Consider the following 20,397-nt stretch of genomic DNA (forward strand, 5'->3'; position numbering starts at 1 on the left):
GTTGAGTATCCCCAGCTTCTGAACTCACATCCACAAGATTCCCAAGGAGTTTTGGAAAGGATGGGCAGGTGGGAAGGATATCATCATAGACAAAGTGCTTAGGGATCTGTTCCACAGAGTATTGGAAGGAGAAGAAAAACACTGAGGCTCTGCAAATCACATCTCATGGAGGTTGTGGCAGGACAAGTGGACTCTGTGTGGAAAGGAAATGGGTGTGTTTACTGACTGTTTCATTAGGAAACTGGGATGCAGGGTGCTTGGGAGGTCACCTCAGCCTGTTGGAGTTTTGCTGGTGTAAATCCAGAGGGTGGGGATGTTAAATCTGGCAGTCCTTGCCCGGGTGGCAAAGCTTTGATGTCACCAGCTCTGTGAAAGGCAGTGACAATGTGTGGGACAAAAGAGCCTCCAGGTCTTTGAACACACTCACACTCCTTTTTAGTATGGGAAGGGGAGTGTGGGACAAAAAGTGAAGTGGCCACTTTAGTGGTGTGTTTTGGCAGCAACTCTACCCAAGTTATTTCCCCTCAGTGCAGTTCTCTCTTGCTTCAGTTTTACTGATGCAGCCATTTCCAAGCCTACCCCGTGTGTCACACACTTATCTTTAGTGCTGTGGGTTCCTTATGAAACCAAATCAGTTCCCTGATGTGGCTCTAACAAATTTGTGCCAGCACAACAGAAGCAGGGTTACATAAAAACACTGGTTAGGACCAACTGCATCCTCAGTGGTGCCAGAATTAAAAGACATGCCCTACATCTATTTTAGAGGGCAACAGCTGTACCTTGAACCAGCTCCACACTTTGGCAATTTTATTTTGGAATTGTTTAGCTCCTGCTGAGTTAAAAAAGGAACAGGCATTTGCTCTAGGATCTTCCCACATGGAGGATTAGCCTAGAGCATTATTGTGTCTGGAGAGCCAGAGGGGTGCTCACTGGCAATTCAGGACTTTGACATGCTCAAAGGGCATCCTTTTGAAAACAGCTGGGTAACAACAGGACTTGGTCTGATCCTTCAACAGAAGAGAAACAAGTAGGTGAAGTGCTTGAAGCTTTTTAAGAATTTAGACAAGAACAGAAAAGTCAACAGTTGGGGAAAAAAATACAAACTGAACCAGTTCCAGTGTTATTATATGGGCACTTTCTGTAGGAGAGAAAGGCTTCAGAACAGATGTGGTCTTTCCAGTCCAGGGCCAGAGGATAATGCAGTTTGCAGCCTGTGTCTCTTTTCCTGAGTATTTATGTAGCTTGAGATTTCAAAGATGCTTCTGGTTGTAAATGCACCAAAACTGTGAATATCTTCCCAGAGAAAAGGTTCATTCTCCTGTGGAACCAGTTCCCCAAAAAGCAAGCGGTGTGAGTTAGAGAAGTCACACTTCTGAAGTGTCATTTTAAATGCATTTATTTCAAGCACCTAAGCACTGCCTCGTGTTTCACTGGCATTGCAGTTACTGCCTGAAAATAGTCATGAGTGAAAACACTGGCACAAGCCTGAGGGAGGGCTTTTCCTCACTTCACAGGGATCCATCTCTTCCCTGGAAAGAAAGATGAGTACACCTAATACACAAAACAGCAGGGAACAGGACAGGTCATAGAGGGAAGGAATTGCTGGAGGTTTAGAAATATCACCACAGCAGACACAGTAACAGCTGCCAAAAGGTTCCATTCCATGGTACTCACCTGCACAGTGCTAACAAGTTCCTCAAAGGCTACTCAGTGATGTTGTTAGTGTTTAGAAACACATAATCACAGAATGATTATATGCAGGTGCTTTTATTGAAGAGCTCTGGGTGTCAGGGGTGCACAGACCCAAACTTGACCCAACATGGTTTCGAGCCAAACAGGTTTTATATTCTATAATTATATTGTAATTATTAATATAATATAACACATATCAGTTATATAATTAATTAATATAATTAACATATATTAATTCTTAAACTTACATTGTTCTATTGTATACATTGGTTTCATCCAAACATGGATTTCTCGTGATCCCCCTCAAGCCCCTAACATAATTTCTCATGATTCTTTAAACAATTATATCTAATCACATCTGACAATTATATCACTTATCATATACTTGACTATACAGGTGCAGTTTCACATGGTCCAGCAAATATGCATGCTTGTGTGAAAAATGCGTATTTTATGATTGGCTTTTTGCAAATATTAAAATGAATATTATATGTGTTATGTTAGAAAGTTATGCTGTATTAGTTTTCTTAAGTAGTTTGTTAAAGTGTGTTAGAGTTTCTCATTATTCTTTAAACAATAATTATATGTAATCACATCTAACAATTATTTATCATATACTGACAACACAGGCAGTTTCACATGACCTAGCAAACACAAGACCTAACATTTTCCCAGGGCATACTAAGCCTAACTTTCTCTCTAACTCCCCGAATTTTCCATGATTTTAAAACCTTTTACTATCAATGTGAACACGCCTTTTACTGGAGGCGCTGGAATTGTTTCCATCGGTTTGCCAGCACTGCAGCTTCTGCCCGGGCTCCTCAAAGGGCACCCGGTGATGTGAACCCTCCTTTTGCTGGAGCTGCTGGAATTGTTTCCATCGCTTTGCCGGCGCTGCAGATTCTGCTCTGGCTGCTGTAGGTGGCACTGGGCTGACACGGAGGATGGGTCCGAGCCCAGCAGCGCTGCCAAAGCCTCGTCCCTCCTCACAGGGCACTGAGCTGGGTCCTGCAGTGCTGCTGAGTGTCGCAGACATTTCTCCACAGAAATCCTTTCTTTCAGATTTCTGTGTCTTCTAGAAAGCACAAGCCTCAGAAGATAAGGTAAACAATTGTTATCAGCTGCTGTGGAATGCAATAAGATTCACCTTGATTAGCTCATTTTCTATGTTTATAATTAAGAGCCAATCACCAGTGCAAGCCAAAGAACTGAATCCTTAGCCACAGCTTTGTTGTAGATTCTTTTCTATCTATTCTTAGCTTAACTAGCAGCTCTACAAAACTCTCTCTATATTCTATTTAGTATAGTCATAATGTATTATATCATATATTAATAAATTCAGCCTTCTGATTCAAGAAACAAGATTCACCGTCTCTCTATCACCAGCCGCACCCACTCAGGTCGCTGTAATAGCTGAGGAGCAGGGACGTGGGTCACACCTTTGTGAAAAACGCCAATCACTTGGTTTTAAAATTTTGAAAGTTTAATAGTAATAAAATGGTTATAAAAATAGTAATGTAATTAGAGGAATAAAAATTTGGACAACTAGGATAAGGACAATACCAGACAATAGAAACAAAGTGTTACGGACAGTCCGGGTACCTCTTTCTGGGCAAAATAAGCCTGAAAAAAGGATCCAAGTTTAACAGGGGATTAACCCTTAAAAGCAATAGCCTGTTGCATAGATGAGTACACCTCATCCATGATGAATAAATTCCATTCAAACACAGGATTCTGTCTGGGCAGTGTCAGCTTCTTCCTCTGAATCCTGACAGCATCTTCAAGCCTAAGCAAGGTGGGAAGAAGTTTGTTTCTTCTGATAATGGAGCAATAAATTCTCTTTCTCTGAAAGATTGAGGTGTCCTGTGGCTGCTATCTCAGTGCCAGTCCTCTCTTTTAGAAAAGTATCCTACATAGCATAGTTTCTATTTTAACATTTTGCTGTAACCTAAAACTGTATTTAACACACTACTTAAGAAAATTAACACAGCATAACTTTCTAACACAACACATATAATATTCATTTTAATATTTGCGAAAAGCCAATCATAAAATACACATTTTTCACACTTTTACACCATCCTGCCTGCTCCTGAAACAGCCACAATCAATCCCTCTGATCCCCCTGCAGCTCATTCTTGTCCAACATTTTGCTTTCTGGACAATGTTGGCATTTGAAAGGTTGGTTTGTAGCGGCGTATTCTCAGGAAGGTGCTGTTTTTAAATCCTAAACCTTTCTCCAAGACATCTATCTGGAGATGGTAATGCCTGCACCCCTGTTAGCACCGCCACCTCGGCTGGTTTGGGTTTTGTTATAGCAGAGCACTTGGGGTGGCTTTGCAGATTAACGCACCTAATGACACGTGAAGGGAGGGAGGTGACAGCTCTGAGCTCACCCGGCTGCAGAGGAGGGGCTGGACAGCACTAGAGCTTCCCAGCTCTGCTAAAGGCTGGGCTAAGCCAGGGAAGTTAGTCTGGGTTTAGAGCCAGCAGCTGTGCATGCTTGTGGGAAAAATGCGTATTTTATGATTGGCTTTTCACAAATATTAAAATGAATATTATGTGTGTTGTGTTAGAAAGTTGTGCTGTGTTAATTTTCTCAGGTAGTGTGTTAAATACAGGTTAGGTTATAACATAATGTTAAAATAGAAACTATGTATGTGACACTTTTTTAAGAAAGGAATGGGGTACTTGCACCAGATAGCAGCCCCAGGACACCTAAATCTTTCAGAGAAAAAAAATTTATTGCTCCATTATCAGAAGAAATGAACTTCTTCCCACCTCGCTCAGCCCTGAAGACACAGTCAGGATTCAGAGGAAGAAGCTGACACTGACCAGACAGAATCCTGTGTTTGAATGGAATTTATGTATCATGGATGAGGTGTATGAATGTGCAACAGGCTGTTGCTTTTAAGGGTTAATCCTCTGTTAAGGTGGGTCCTTTTTCAGGCTTATTTTGCCCAGAAAGCGGTACCCGGACTGTCCATAACTCTTTGTTTCTATTGTCTCATATTGTCTTAATTCAAATTGTCCAAATTATTATTCCTCTAATTATATTGCTGTTTTTATAACCATTTTATTACTATTAAATGTTAACATTTTAAAACCAAGTGATTGGCATTTTTCACACTTGGGAAGTGTCCCGGGGGCCTGAACGCAGGAGCTGCCTGGCCTGCTTCTCTAACCTGGCACAGGGAATCAGGAATTTGCACAAAACTTGCAGGGCAGAAAGGAGCAAGGAGCTCTTGAAAGACCTGTCTGGGCTCTGTGGAGAGAAGAGAAGTGTTTATAAGGAGCCAGCCAGCTTGTGAAAGATCTGCTGGGAGCATTGCACACCTCAGAGAGAACACAAACAGTGAGTGAATCACCATCCCTGTGGGCCATGGTTTGGTGGTGGGCTTGGCAGTGTTGGGTTAATGGACTCCATGATCCTGGAGGTTTTTTCCAACCTAAACAGTTCTCTGAGGTCTGGTGGCTATGGATGGCACATCATGGCCAGTGTGATGCTGTACCCAGCATCCAGCAACCTCCTGGCATCTCCCAAGGGTGCCAGGGCTAATGATCCCTGGGCTGGAAGCTGGAAGTCACCTGGGAAGTAATGATCATGAACTGATTGCATTCATTTTCAGCAAAACAGAAAACAGACCTTCAAAAGGGATACAGACTTCCAAAGAGGCAGATTTTTTTAATAACTAAAATCAGAGGGGAAAATGTAAACTGAAAACCCATAAATAAACTTCAGGATAAGCTTTAAAACAAAAGTAATAAATAGCTTGTACAAAGACCCCAAACAAACAAACAAACAAACAAAAAACCCACTCTTTTCAGCAATTATCAAAAATAGAATACTGAGATCTGTGGATTGCTTACATGACATTCCAGTGCCCAGCATCTCCAGATAACCTGCTATCTCCTGCCAAGGTTAAAACCTCTTTTTTGGCCATTCTCACCTGCTGGTGGTACCACAGGAAACCAAGGCACCCCAGCAGCTCCGGAGTGCCTGAGCATGTGCACAGGCCAGAGGCAGCAGTCCTTATGAAATCTTTATTCTCTTTTATTCTGAAATGTGCTGCTTGTTCACGCTGCCCTCCTACACCTGCTCCATGAGCGGATGGAGGAGCCCAAATCCTCTAAAAACTTCAAAGCCCTGCAGAATCTCTGTCACCCTCCCTGCCACTCCCACCACCTCCCCAGCCCTGTTTGCCCTGGGTTCCCCTTTCCCAGACCCAGCTGCTGCCAGCCCAGGCCAGAGGAGCTCCCTGGTTATCACCTTGGCTGGGATGTGGATTGGGCGTCCCTTTGGCTTACACAGGCAATTAGGAGGCTGCCCTGAAAGGCAAAGTGTCAGACACCCTTGGTAGGAGTCTGTGAAGTGCAAAAGGGAAAAAAAACAAGAGAGGGAGAGGAAATAAGGCCTCGCCAGCTGGGAAAAGCTGCAACTTCTCACAGATTTCGAAAGGAAAGGGGAAAGCAGGTTTGATTTAAATGAAACCATGGAAAGATCACACAGGGCAATGTAGTCCAGCCAGCAGTGGCATTTAATGTGGCTTGAAACGTTTGTTCTCTCTCCTAGAATGGAGATAATGGGTAGAGATAAGGGAGAGGGAAAGTGCTGCTGGCATGGCCAAGCCTCTCTCTAAAGGAAAGCTTTCCTGAGACTGACAGGAGCAGCTCCAGCCCCCAAGTCCAGCTCCATCAGCCACTGCAGGCCCTTAAGGGCACCCTGTGAGCACTCTGCCAGCCAGAGCAGGCACTCTTGATAAGCTCATGTTTCTGATAAGACTGAGCTGCCACACGAACACTCACACATGAACCTAACCTGGAGTGGGGCTAACAGGGCTCTTGGAGTCCTCCAGGTGAAGAGCACACACCTCCTGCTCCCTGAGCAGCACCTGGGTGCTCTGTGCTTCCAGTAGTGCAGGAGTGTGAAAAATGCCTATTTTATGATTGGCTTTTCACAAATATTGAAATGAATATTATATGTGTTAGAAAGTTATGCTGTGTTAATTTTCTTAAGTAGTGTGTTAAATATAGTTTTAGGTTATAACAAAATGTTGAAATAGAAACTATGCTATGTAGGATACTTTTTTAAAGAGAGGAATGAGGTACTGCCACTGAGATAGCAGCCCCAGGACACCTCAGTCTTTCAGAGAAAGAGAATTTATTGCTCCATTATCAGAAGAAACTAACTTCTTCCTGCCTCGCTCAGCCCTGAAGATGCCGTCAGGATTCAGAGGAAGAAGCTGACAGAAGAAGCTGCCCAGACAGAATCCTGTGTTTGAATGGAATTTATGTATCATGGATGAGGTGTATGAATATGCAACAGGCTGTTGCTTTTAAGGGTTAATCCTCTGTTAATGTGGGTCCTTTTTCGGGCTTATGTTGCCCAGAAAGAGGTACCCAGACTGTCCATAACTCTTTGTTTTTATTGTGTCATGTTGTCCTAATCCTAATTTTTAAATCCAAATTTTAAATCCAAATTTTTATTACTCTAATTGTATTACTATTTTTATAACAATTTTATTACTAATTAACATGTAAAATTTTAAAAACAAGTGATTGGCGTTTTTCACAAGGAGGATGCCTGATGGTTTAACACTAACTTTGCCTTAAACAACCTTTCCATTTTTTAAAAATAATTTCTGGCTATATGGGGTTCATTACTCCCCTGCACTGCTCTTCCTTTTTGTTGCATTACAGCACAGCATCAATGGCAGTGCTGAGCACGCTGCTGCCAGGGATGTGAGATGTTCTGCCTGCCCTCAGAGACTGTGCTGCTGCTCAGACAGAAAGCAGAGCATGACAGCTTGGCAGCCTCCGTGTGCATTACAAGTTGTACCCGTGCAAGCAGCACACAGAAGGTGCCACAGCAAATGCAGCCTGCATTGGGGATGACAGGCTGGGAGACAATCACCTGCAGCACGGGCTGATGTCTGAAAAATTCCCAGGTGTGGCAGTATTTCATCCACAGCCTTCTAGCCAGGAGGTTGCAGTGTAGAAGTTTCTGGAGCCTTCTCCACATCAGCCCAGCCTCCAAGCCTGCAACATTGTCATGGCAAAGCCATCTGCAGTTTAGAGGAGTAGTGTTGCTAAAAATAGGCTAGGAACTGTTGTAAAATAGTTGCTAGATTGTTAAGCATGTACTGTTAGTTTGGTTATTATATTGTAAAAGGGGTTAAAAGAGTAGTTGTAAGAAATACGGTACTCAAGGTACCATAGCGCCTTAAACCTTCATGCAAATGAAGGATCCAAAAAGAAACCAAATCCAATCCAAAGGGACAAAAACAGGATAAAAGGGGCTTCTGACCCACTGAATTCTGCAGCTCCATTGGGACATCACTGCTGAGCAGCCCCAGCGCTGCAGCATCCTCGATGGGAGCGCTCCTGCTTGGCCCTCGGCCCCCTTGCTTCAGGCCTTTCTTTTTCTTATCATAAATGCTTAAATCACTTTAGTACCAGGAGCCTGCTCTCGTTTTCCTCAGTGTCCTGTCTCCCCAAAAGTGGGGAGCTTCAATCCCAGTGTAAGTTCTAAACCAGCCCCAGCAGAGATGCTGTGACATCCGTGCAGCTGCCCCAGCGGTAAATCCAAGTGTCCATGCAGGCAGCAGGGCAGGCAGGGCATTATCTCTCACAGACTTGCACCCTGCAATACCTACAGCTCTCCCTGTTAAAAACGAGAGCAGGCTCCCAGTACTAAAGTGATTTCAGCTTTTATTATAAGGAATAAAGGCCTAAAGCAAGGGGGCTGAGGGCCAAGCAGGAGCGCTCCCATCCAGGATGCTACAGTGCCAGCGCTCGGGCTCCTTTTCAGTCCCCAATGTCCCAGATGGAGCGGCACAATTCAGTGGGTCAGATGCCCCTTTTTATCCTATTTTTTGTCCCTTTGGATTGGTTTCTTTTTGGATCCTTCCTTTGTATGAAGGTTTAGGGCGCTTGATTGGCCCACTACAGTTCTGTGCAGGCTGGCTCGTTTCGCTCGGGGGTGCTGCACTTTACTGAGGTGTGTTATGGTACGTTGAGTACCCTATTTCTTATAACTACCCTTTTAGCCCCTTTTACAAAATAATAACTGTGAAAAATGCCAATCACTTGTTCTTGAAATTTTAAAAGTTTAATAGTAATAAAATTGTTATAAAAATAGTAATATAATTAGAGGAATAAAAATTTGGACAATTAGGATCAGGACAATATGAGACAACAGAAACAAAGAGTGGACATCCGAGTGCCTTTTTCAGGGCAAAATAAGCCTGAAAAAGGACCCACGTTAACAGAGGATTAACCCTTAAAAGCCATAGCCTGTTGCATATTCATACACCTCATCCATGAATCATAAACTCCATTCAAACACAGGATTCTGTCTGGTCAGTGTCAACTTCTTCCTCTGAATCCTGACTGTGTCTTCAGGGCTGAGCGAGGCAGGAAGAAATCAATAATGGAGCAATAAATTCTCTTTCTCTGTAAGATTTAGGTGTCCTGTGGCTGCTATCTCAGTGAGAGTCCTTTCTTTAAAAAAAGTATCTTACATAGCATAGTTTCTATTTTAACATTTTGTTATGACCTAAAACTATATTTAACACAATACCTAAGAAAATTAGTACAGCATAACTTTCTAACACAACACATATAATATTCATTTGAATATTTGCAAAAAGTCAATCATACAATATAACTTTTTCACAATAACGAAACTAACAGTACATACTTAACGATCTAGCAACTATTTTACATCAGTTTCTAACCTATTTTTAACACTCCCTACAACAACACCAGGTCTCTTTGGCCACCACCTCCCCCTCCCCTCCCCTCCCTCCAGGTGTCACAGACACGCTCACAGACTCACCGCTCTCTTCTGAGTCCCTCCTGTCCTCAGGACACCCAGCCAAGGCAGCCAGACTCAAAGCAAGGGATCAGCACAGGGACACAGCTCAGGATCCTGGTGGAGGGAGAAGCCTCGTCCATGCCGCAGCTCCTGGGATGCTCTGCTCCCCATTTCCCCCAACAGCCTGCCCAAACTGCACTGCACGGGATTTCCCCTGGGATGGAGGATGAATGATGGCTGAAGTGCAAGTGCTGGAGGTTGGAGGGAAACCAGGGTTAATGCTCTTCTTTCTCAGGCAGCAACCAGCTCAAATACTTCGTATCCCAGCTCAAACACTTTGTTCCCCAGGCTCGATGTGTGGCTGGATCACCGGCTCTGCTCCTCCTGGTGATGGCTGAGCTCCTGCCCTTCAGGCTACGCCCTGCCCCAGCTGGGTGGAGAGGACCTGGGGCGGAATGCCGATGCCATTGGGTAGATACTTAGTCATGAGAAGGGAATGCCAGAGATCGTCCTGGCTCTTGCAGTTCTGACTCCAGTGTCTCATGGTGCTGTAGCCCAGCACTGGTGAATGGTGAGTCTGTGCTTTTGCCTTTTCCCCTCCCCTTAAAGCTCTTTTGCCGCAGGTATTTACACAAGTGAGAGGTGCCAGCCTACCCATGAGGGGATGGCAGAGATGCCTGGGTGAGCTCAGAGCTGGAGTCCTGCAGAGCAGCAGGAACACTCACATTTCCTGATGGATAGCACACAGCCACTGCAGAGTCAAACAGGTCCCTCTTTCCCCCTCATCGGTGGTCACTCTGTCTAGCCAGACTAACACATTTCAGAGGCCTTGCACCAGCAGCAGGTTCAACCACAGCCTCAGGGACCACATCCCACCATCCCACAGATCGTCAGCAGCAAATGCTGCATCCCCAGAGCCACCTCAGTGGGTTATGAACCGAGGAGAGGAGTCTGACACAAAGGTGGGAATAATGAGCACAGGTGACACCGTGGCCAGCAGCTCAGAGCAGTCCATAAAGGGATTAAACCACATGATCACAGCGTTTCTCCAGGGTACGTCCAACAGGAAGGGTCAGGGTTAAAATGCTCCTGATGGGCAGGAAGGGGATGGGAGCAGCTCATCCCTTCATGCGCTGCAGCTGCAGCTGAGCCCTGCAGGTTCACGAGGAGAGCATCACCTCCTGCTGGCAGAAAAGATTCTGGGTTTTCTCTTTAGGAAAGTGTTGCCTTACACCCCGCAGCAGCTCAGGGTGAAACACTGGCAGTGTAGGCCCTGCTCTGCCTTGCCGATTCAGCCCAGCCCCTGGGGAGCAGATAAAATCACACAGGTAGCTGAGAAGAGCTGTTCCTGTGTGCATGTTTGTAGGAGCTGGGCACTGCATACTCACAGAAACATGATAGTCCTTTCCCCCTCCATTTTAGATCTAAGAATAAATATAAGCACACACATGGTGACTTTAATACTTGTATTTTATTGCTTCCTTGATTTTGAAAGCACACACAACTTGAAAAATATCCCTAAATTGAAATAACTGTAATACAGAATCAGAAAAACAAACTGTTACTCACACAAGCAAGTCCTAATGTTCCTGTTGATTCCAGGACTCTAAATTCTGCCTAAAACTATGTGAAGCCCGTGGTGCAGGGACCAAAAAATATAAGCCTTTGAGTTTAAGATAATATTTTATGTACATGTTGATATGTATATGTACATGTAATACATATGCACATAAATATGCTCCTTTGAGCTCTAGGCAATATTTTGTGTACATATATATATATGTAAGTAATCAATATGTAGCTATTCAGTATGTAGACAATACACACATTTATTCATACACTCTGTCCATGTGTGCATGTGTGTGTACAGTTTATATACATGTAAGTGCTTCTGCTCACTAAAAACACAGCTTGGGCAGACAAGGACCAAACCCAGCAGCCTAAGAATGAGCCCACGAATTTGTTCTTCACCTGGTGATGGTGAAGGAATGGAATCTTGTTCTTTTGCCTGGAGCTGTTTGCATTACTCCAGGGTGGGGGCTGAAATAAATTCAGTGAAGTTTAGCTGGCACCAAGGAGGCCCCGAGAAGCACAAGGCTCCTAAGGTACCCCTCACATATGAGAAATGCATGCTCCTCTGAGCTCATCTACACTGGCACCAGGGCCCCAGTGCAGGCAGAACCCCCCAGGACCTTCATCTCTGGCTCGGGGCTGGGGTGGCTCTTGGCGGGGCTGCAAGAGGAATGGATGGGGAATGGATGACACCCTTGGCCACCCCATCACCCGTCACACCAGCGCTACACCGTCTGCGACACAGCTGCACCTCTCCACGATCATGTTGGGCAGCTCGGCCGCCTCAACCTCGGTGTGGTTGCCCCTCCTGACGAGGTAGATGATGGGCAGCGCCGAGCTGGCGGCCGCGGCGCAGGAGCGCTGCCTGGAGTGGCGCGGCGGCTGCAGGCAGGGCCCGGAGCAGCGGAACGCCTGGAACCCCGCCGGCTCCAGCACCCAGGGCACGTCCCGCAGGCTGATGTAGTGCTGCTGCCGGCAGCAGGTGGATTTCCCCAGCAACGCCTCCTCCCTGCAGTCCCCGGAGCTCCTGGATGCCAAAAAAGAAACAGGAATGGGTGCTGCAACTGGGAACTGGGGAATGGGAGAAATCATCCTTGCTGCTGATAGCACAGGTGGGCTCTGCCTCATCCCTGCAGTCCCCAGGGATCCTGAGTATCAAGAGAGAAACAGGAATGGGTGCTGCAACTGGAAACTGAAGAATGGGAGAAATCATCCTTGCTGCTGATAGCATAGGTGGGCTCTGAGACATGCAACCTGCTCAGGGCTTGCTTGGGTAGTCAGACAGCAGATATAGGAAGAGGAGAGGTGGGATTCAGCAGCAGCTTTCTAACTTCTCCATTCACAGCTGGTGGACACTGCTGATGGTAAGACCTTCCTACCCTCTCCCCCCCCAGTAATTTGGGGTTTGCCCTCTCCCCCGCCCCAATAATTCAAGGACAAAATTACACCAGAAGCAGTGTGAAAAATGCATGCATTTTATGATTGGCTTTTCGCAAATATTAAAATGAATATTATATGTGTTGTGTTAGAAAGTAATGCTGTATTAATTCTCTGAAGTAGTGTGTTAAATGTAGTTTTAGGTTATAACAAAATGTTAAAATAGAAACTGTGCTATGTAGGATATTTTTTTTTAAAGGAAGGACTCGCAGTGAGATAGCAGCCACAGGACACCTAAACCTTACAGAGAAAGAGAATTTATTGCTCTATTATCAGAAGAAACCAACTTCTTTCCACCTCAAAGGTGCTGTTAGGATTCAGAGGAAGAAGTTGATGATAACCAGACAGAATCTTGTGTTTGAATGGAATTTATGCATCATGGATGAAGTATATGAATATGCAACAGGCTGTTGCTTTTAAGGGTTAATCCTCTGTTAACGTGGGTCCTTTTTCAGGCTTATTTTGCCCAGAAAGAGGCACCCGAACTGTCCATAACTCTTTGTATTTATTGTCTTACATTGTCCTAATTCAATTTGTCCAAATTGTTATTACTCTAATTATATTACTATTTTTTATAACCATTTTACTACTATTAAACTTTTAAAAAGAAACGATTGGCGTTTTTTCACAGGCAGTGCATGCAGATTTAGGTTTCCTACATACCCGTAGTCGTCCAAGTCGAGGGTGTAGAGCTCCAGCTCGGGCTTGCCCAGGGCTTTGTCCCCGGGGTGCTGCGAGGTGAAGCGCACGGCTCTGGCCATTTCCGAGGCGTGGCTGCCCGGCCTCTCCCCCTCGATCCGCACCTCCAGCAGCATCGGCCCCCGCCCCTCGCTCCGCAGCCAGTAATGCACGGCCTGGGTCACATCAAAGCTCTTCCAGCCCGACTCACGGATAGGAACCAGCCTGCACGACAAGGGCTTGGCGTTAGAAAAGCCCATCAGATAAATCCCGGGCTCGCAGCGCAAGATAGTTTACATCCTGTGGATTGGCACATGCCTTGAGTACATGATCATTTTTGCTCTGGGCAAGCACCCACAGCAGTTAATTGCCACCTCAAAAAGACAAATGCAGATCTAACAGACACTGAAGGGTCAGAAAAAACCCTCTCTACATGCTCATACAAAAAACTATGGTGGTGCAGGGTCATGCGCAGCCTCAATATTGGCGACAATGCTTGGTGAACACCAGGCTCCCACCTGCTCCTGTCTGAGCTGCACCAGGGCCATAAGTTTCCAGTCCAGTCTAGTTCTGCCTTGATGCAAAACTTCCACAGAGCTCACCACTACAGAATCAGATTATTTTTGCATCATTTACTTGTTTAAACCAGCTAATAAAATGGCCAGGGGAAAGAAGACCAGCAGCCAGTAACCCAGTTGAATAAGTGACACAGAATTGAACCAAGTGGGGGATTTCAGAGAGGAAGATGCAATAGTACATGATATCATTTCATAGAATCATCATATATTGCCATCTCAGCATGATACCTGCTCTTAAAAGCTCATTGTGGGTTCAGAGGCCATATAACACAGTTGTACAGATGCTAACCCCATCAGACTGAGCTGAGGAACACCCACACGATGCCCACAGCACCCCAGAGGACCCAAACTCTGTAACTCCAGCAGAGGCCCCTTTCTCACCTGGAATCTATCAGGGAGGTGCTGTTGGTGCCATCGTGCTGCTGCTGCACCCAGTACACGCTGACTCTGGCGTTGGAGACGGGCCTGTGGGACTGCCTGGCAGGCAGCTTTGCCCTGTCCACAGGCTTCTTGAAGAGTTTCAGTTCAGCCATGGTCACTTCGCTGTTTTTGGGTATTCTGCCTTCCATGTCGAACACCAGCCTCTGGCGTGTGGTTGTGTCAGAGTAGAGGACTTCCCCTGTCATACCTGTGCAGTTGGGGACAAAAAGGATGGCCTGTCACTGCCACCCTGCTGGGAAAAGCTGGCACGTTTCATGCACAATTATCATCACAACACACTCCTTCCATGCTCACAGTGGCAGAGACAGCCACTAAACACACCTTTTCTAATGCATGCTTGAATCAATGTCTTGCAAATGCCCTAATTATTCTCCCATGTCTGAGCCTCTGCAGCCTGGAAGAACCAAGTCCCTGGCATAATATGACTCCAAATTGAGCAGACCCCAAAAAGCATGCACCTCTGTGCCAGTGCTGGGCATGAAAGCAGGAAACTGCACCACTTGGAATGAAAAAGTATTTTCATTTGCTGCCCAGGGTGCTGTGTATGTCCTTTGAAAGCACAATAAGCTCTAAGTGCCCTTGTACAGCTACTATTGTATCTGTATGGCTATTTTCCCCCCTTTTTCTGGAGGTAATTTTCAAGTAATTTTTCCTGTTTAAAAAAAAAAAAAAAAAAAAACTAAACAAAAAAGAGACGAGTAGGAGTGAAACATTCTCCAAGAGGTGTAATTCCCATTAGAGAACTTGCTGTAGATTTCACCCAAAACCTTGGCTTGCACTTTTTTATTGCCCCCACCTGCCCAGCCTGTTCCCAGGGTACCAAGTCTTCTGTCAAGCTCCAGCAGCATCCTGTCCTTTGGAAGGACTGCGGGACTCCCTCTCCAGGTGCAAAGGGTGATTTGTTAGTCTTTAGGATGCTGTTGCACGCTCCTCCTCTGCCCAGCTGAGCTCTGGAGCCAAATCCGACCCTCATTCCCCTTTCCCCTCGGGGTTTTGCCTCTGCCCATGCTGCTGCCAGCCGGGAGAGCCCTGGCAGATTCCCCTGGCGGCAGCAGGATGCTTGGGATGTTCCCAGCGGCAGAAACCTTACCTGTGTGCCCCGGGATGCCCCTGAGGATGCCAGCCAGGCTGGGCAGGGCTCGGCGCTTCACCCTCTGCCGCTTCAGCATGGACATGTACTTGTTCTTGACGTGCTCTGGGATAACCACATCCACCAAGTCTCTCGAAGGGAGTTTAGGCACCTCGGACAGCCCCAGCTGCTTCAGCACCGCCTCCTTGAAGCGTTCCTGGGTAAAGGCTCGGGCGGTGGGGACGAGGCAGAGCACGCAGAGCATCCAGGCACACCTCAGGTCCATCCTCCTCGGTCAGAGAAGCGGCTCCCGGCCCGGCAGAGGTGAAGGGGGGATCTCCCCGGGGCTGCTCTCGGCAGAGATGTGCTGGCAGCCTGCCCGAGCTGGGTGGAGGTCCCCGGCGCTGGGGTTTTATAGCCAGCCTCGTCCCACTGGCACAACAAATTTCACAAGTGGGGACGAAGCAAAGGACTTGAAAGGGTCACTCCCCTGTTGGTAGACACATGCCAGTTTAACACCTTCATCCACTGCAAAGTTAATACAGGAGGGTTTACGGGGCTCCTAGATTCCATCACGGGGAAGAAATTTCTTTTTTCTCTTTTAATTCTCTGTAAATATTTGTCCAGAAGCCCCCTGAGCAATGAGTGTCCCCTGCTCAGCCCTGAAGGGAGGAAGCGCAACTGCAGAATACATTGCTTTGTGTGCCACACCATATGATTCCTCAAGGCAGCATCAATCTTTGCTGCAGAGAACTTGCCAATAACGATCAGGAGAAGCTTTAGCTGTAGCTGGAAGTCCATTTTTATGGCAAGCATTGAAAAATCATTTTAATCTTTGGGGTGGGGGGCTAAGGTTCCACTTTGATCTCTGAATATTTGTATCAAGTGTACGAATCAGGGCAGTGAGTCACAGCACTTGAATGATTTATGGGATTTTGTGATGCTCCTGAATCACAGAAGGTGGAAGATGTACGGGTGTGACATGGTAGAAAAACTCCCCATCACTCTTTCTGGATTCCTGGGGGTTTCATAATACTCATGCCTAGAAGAAGAGGGTTTATGTAAAGGCAAATCACCTCTCAGTGAACATGAGAAACCACTGCACTATTCCCCAGCATGGATGAAGAATATCAGTATTTTGAATGCTGTTAACAGCCACAACAGAGCACTGGCTCTGGAGAGTGAAGCTGATCTGAAGGCTGGGGTGAGAAGGTTGGATGTTTACCTTGTAACATTTAAACTGGAAACTTACACCTTTTTCTTCCCCAGCATTTGCTGGCATAAGGTGTGGAATCTATTTTTGGCACCAATCCCAGGAGAATTGAATTGAAGGAATAAAATGTGATTGATGAAAGCATGAAGGAGCATGGCACCTGGGGCAGACTCTCATCCTCTCCAGCAGCCACATACCTGAGCCTACAGACAAATATCTTCAGCATCAAAGGCCTTTTGGGTTTTATTTGCCTCTGTAAATGATTTTAAATTGGCCCAGTTTCACCCAGTGCCCAGGCTGAATGGTGTGCCCTGAGGATACTCTGGCTGGAGGATGGATGTAATGAACTTGTACAAAATCACCCCTTTGTGGCTCATCCCTCATTAAAACAAGTGTCAGCTGAGGGAGGCAGCCTGGTTTGTACTCGGGGGAAGGCAATAAAGCCGTCTGAAAGAGCCCCACTCAACACTTCTGTTACTGCTCACTTTGTCTTTACAACCTTTTAAGAAACTTGTCTTCTTAAGCATGATAAAGCCCCTGTTAGATGTTAAAAGGGCACCTTATTTAGCTAAATTGAGTTTTAAGAGGAAAATGGAACAGACTACAAAGTAATAGCCTGTGCATGGCCCAAGGCAGTGCATTCTTTAATCCTGCACTTTGTGTAGCATCTTTCTCCAGAGATAAATTTTAGACATGCGTTTGTGTATTACTTCAAAATACATCCATTCCCAAGACACAAACAGCAGTGAAAAATATCCACTTCATTTGTCAGCTTCGAGTTCAGCTCATGTCAAACACTCCTGTGAATAAAAGGGAAGGTTTTTTCCTGAAATCTTTGTGACTTCCCTCATCCCTCTAGGAAAGCTCCATACACCCAGCTCTTCCCTCAGGACTGTCTCTCCAGCCAAATGTATTCCTAGAGGCTGGGGCAAAAGAGCTGGTCACACAATGGGCTGTGTCAGAGGCTTGGAAACCACCTGAGCAATGTTCAGATGTCTGACAAAGCTTTCTGCACGTGGGCACTCAAAATGTTGGCCGGCTCAGTTCCAACAGGGAATTTGTTAGGTTTATATGGTCACCTGGATAAAACTGCAGTCCAAGGATTTGTAATGGTCTTTCTCTTATGTCAGAAGACACAATCCTATAATTATTTATCCATCCAATTAGTCTTTGCCCCAGAGAGTGTTCCTACTCTGCAGTGAGTGTTCTTCAAAAGACCATGACAACATGAAATGAAAATGTCTGATTGCTCCAGCAGCACCCAGCTTTCCTGTATCCGAATGTGATTTCTCCTGTGGCTGATGCCAAATCCACCAGGACTCTCCACTGTCCAATGTGTATTGGGAGGTGATTTATGGGCTTCACACCCGAAATAAAATTATTGACCAAACACACTTGAAGCTCAGCTAAGAAGAAAACAGAGGATGTATATTGGAGGCTTTTCACAGGAGAGTGATTATCTGGTCCAGTTGGAGGATTTGCCATTCCCCCTTTGTCGTGCAAACAAGAAAAAGTCAGGAATTTTATAATAGCTCTTTCTGTGTAATGTGTATTAGAACCTGCATGGCACTTTTGAAATGTCAAACAGAGGATTCAAAGAGGCTGCAAGGGGTGAAGTATGAGCAACTCCCAGTTCTAATAAAACCCAGTACTTAGTGGAGAGAGGATCTCTATATTTAAGCTTTTAATTTTGTTACAAGCACTTCTGTAAGACATTTGCTGGGCATATCCGTGCAATGACTTTTGGTAAATAAGTCCAGTGGGATCAAAGAGAAAGTGTGAAAGGCATGCCCTAATTATGTAGCTATTATCCAGGGACACAAGAATGTTTGAAATGTATTTGCAGTATTGAGGGTCTGAATATTAAACTGTTGCAGATTTCAAATGCCATGGACATAACCCTTTTGTATTAGAGCTGGCCCCACATTAAAACAGCCCTTGCTTGAGTGATGTGAAAAGCAACTTCTGTGGGCCAGTACAACTCCCTGGAATTGCTCCCTGTGACCTCAGCTTGCTCTGCAAGTGTCTGGCATGGAAAAGTTTCCAGAAGGTAAGGCCTGATAACACAAGACGTCTGGGTGTCTCTCAGGGCCAGACTGCAAATTACTGTTTTCAGCAGAGCCACTCAATGCAGTTGTGTTGATCTTTCTGATGGCTGGGATTTTTTGCAAAGACTTGGCCTTGTTAATTTTTGTGCCAAAAGGCTTTGTGGTCAATCAGGGATCACCTGACTTACTTGCCTCTCCTGCATTCCCTTCCTCCTTCCAGTGGGTGCAAAGCCATAAAAGGGACTTTGGATCTGTGCTGTGAGCTCTGGCTAACCTGACTCTGGGAAATAGAACTTCCTGTCCCATGTCTGAGATGAATTGTGGTTGCTCTGAGTGCACAGATCTCATTCCAAAGATGCTGCAACCTCAGCCTCAGCCCTTAGGGTTTGCTCTCCTTGCAGTAGCAACTTTTGTGCTCCAAACTGTTACCTGCTTGAGCTGCACAGAAATTGTCCAATTCATTTAATCTAGGCAAGGACATGAGACTCTTTTTCCTCATCACCAGTACAGGCCAGACTGAACTGGCCATCTCCAATGGAAATATCTGAGAGATCACATCCTGTTGGGTCCTTCCCTCCTGGTGCTGTGCATCCCTGATTGCACTGACACAAGCACATCTTCCATAGGCAGCTTCTGCTTTCACTCATGAGCTTGTTTTGGTCAGATGGGCAGGACAAAAGGCAGTCTGTCTGAGGAGGAGGAATGGATAAAATGTCCAAAGTCCCCCCATGTCCTTGGTCAGCTGATGTCAGCTGGCTGGCTCGCAGGGGTTTGTGTTGGCAGCATTTGCAAAGTGCCTGTGTTCTGGCAGAAAGGAGATCTTCAAGATTTTTTTATTTTTTTTAAACAGAAAAGCAAACACAACTGTTTAAATACAGCATTTTCTATGCCTTCAGCAGTCTCCTCCCCACTGCCCCAGCCTGTTCCTTGTTTGTTAGCTGGGGAGCAGGACTCGTCACAGCTCTGATGGCTGCAGCACGGGCTGCTGGCAAAAACACTGACATTTAGCTAATGCACTTGAATCAGATAAATAAGCATACAGCCCTGAATTGCTTGCTTTACACCACAGTCCACTTCATTAAGGAATGTCCTAATTACTGAGAAATGGCTGAATTCTGTAGGAGCACCACTTAATTTCTAATCAGAGCCCATTTATCAGCCTAGCTAAAATGCTGCTTTTCCCTTGCAACTGTATTTATAGTGTAGAAGTTTATCAGCTTTATTTAAAAGTTTCTTCTGCCTTATTGTGCAGATTCAATGTTCCACAGCCTTCACTGATTCTGTGCCAAGTTTGTGTGGCAATTGGCATTCCAAAACCTGGGATGTCCCCATTTCCCTGTAATGCTAATACAGTTGGAATACTCTTAATACTGCATCTGTGGCACTAAGTAACCTGGCTTAATTATGGATTGTATTTCCTCCAGTTAATTTTAGCTCTAATAAGTTTTGCTTCACTGAACCGAGTGTCCTCTTTTGCTAAGAAAGAGAGAAAATGAATCACTTTTCCACAACTCAGATGGAGAAAGAATAACACTATATTCTAGCAGCTGTAATTTATTTCTATTGCCAGGAGAAGCTGTAAAGACAGAAAGATTATGAAGTATGTGTTAATGTAAGTTGAATAATTTGCATTACTAACTTTGCTGGAAAATATTTTTTTCTGCAGGCCAAAACTAAAGATGAAAGGCCAAGATGAGTGAGACCTAAAAAGCAACTTATGAGCTGTTGTGCAAAACAGTAATTTGTTAGTGGAGTTCAAGAGAACTCTAAAAATGCCTGTTACTTGCACAGAAAATTACAAAACCCAATGAAATGGTGTAGAAGGCAAAATTAAGTGATAACACACACAC

General features: G+C 45.3%; 1 protein-coding gene across 1 annotated transcript; it reads right to left on the bottom strand.

The window, feature by feature from the left end:
* Positions 1-11,797: 11,797 nt before the first annotated feature.
* On the bottom strand, positions 11,798-15,572 carry LOC132071632 (left-right determination factor 2-like). The gene is made up of 4 exons (XM_059469305.1): positions 15,308-15,572; positions 14,158-14,404; positions 13,184-13,423; positions 11,798-12,110 (listed from the first exon to the last, which is right to left on the bottom strand). Exons 1-4 carry the CDS (start codon positions 15,570-15,572, stop codon positions 11,798-11,800), a joined length of 1,065 nt encoding a protein of 354 aa, XP_059325288.1.
* Positions 15,573-20,397: the final 4,825 nt, after the last annotated feature.

This window comes from Ammospiza nelsoni, chromosome 3 (genome assembly GCF_027579445.1).
Source record: "Ammospiza nelsoni isolate bAmmNel1 chromosome 3, bAmmNel1.pri, whole genome shotgun sequence".
In the NCBI taxonomy this organism is placed as follows: Eukaryota; Metazoa; Chordata; class Aves; order Passeriformes; family Passerellidae; genus Ammospiza; species Ammospiza nelsoni.

Coding starts and splice junctions, on each gene's coding strand:
- LOC132071632 (XM_059469305.1), bottom strand. CDS start 15,572: ATGGACCTGAGGTGTGCCTGGATGCTCTGCGTGCTCTGCCTCGTCCCC. Junction 14,405..15,307: donor GGGCATCCCGGGGCACACAG/GTAAGGTTTCTG, acceptor CCAACTGCACAG/GTATGACAGGGGAAGTCCTC. Junction 12,111..13,183: donor CTCGACTTGGACGACTACGG/GTATGTAGGAAA, acceptor TTTGGCATCCAG/GAGCTCCGGGGACTGCAGGG.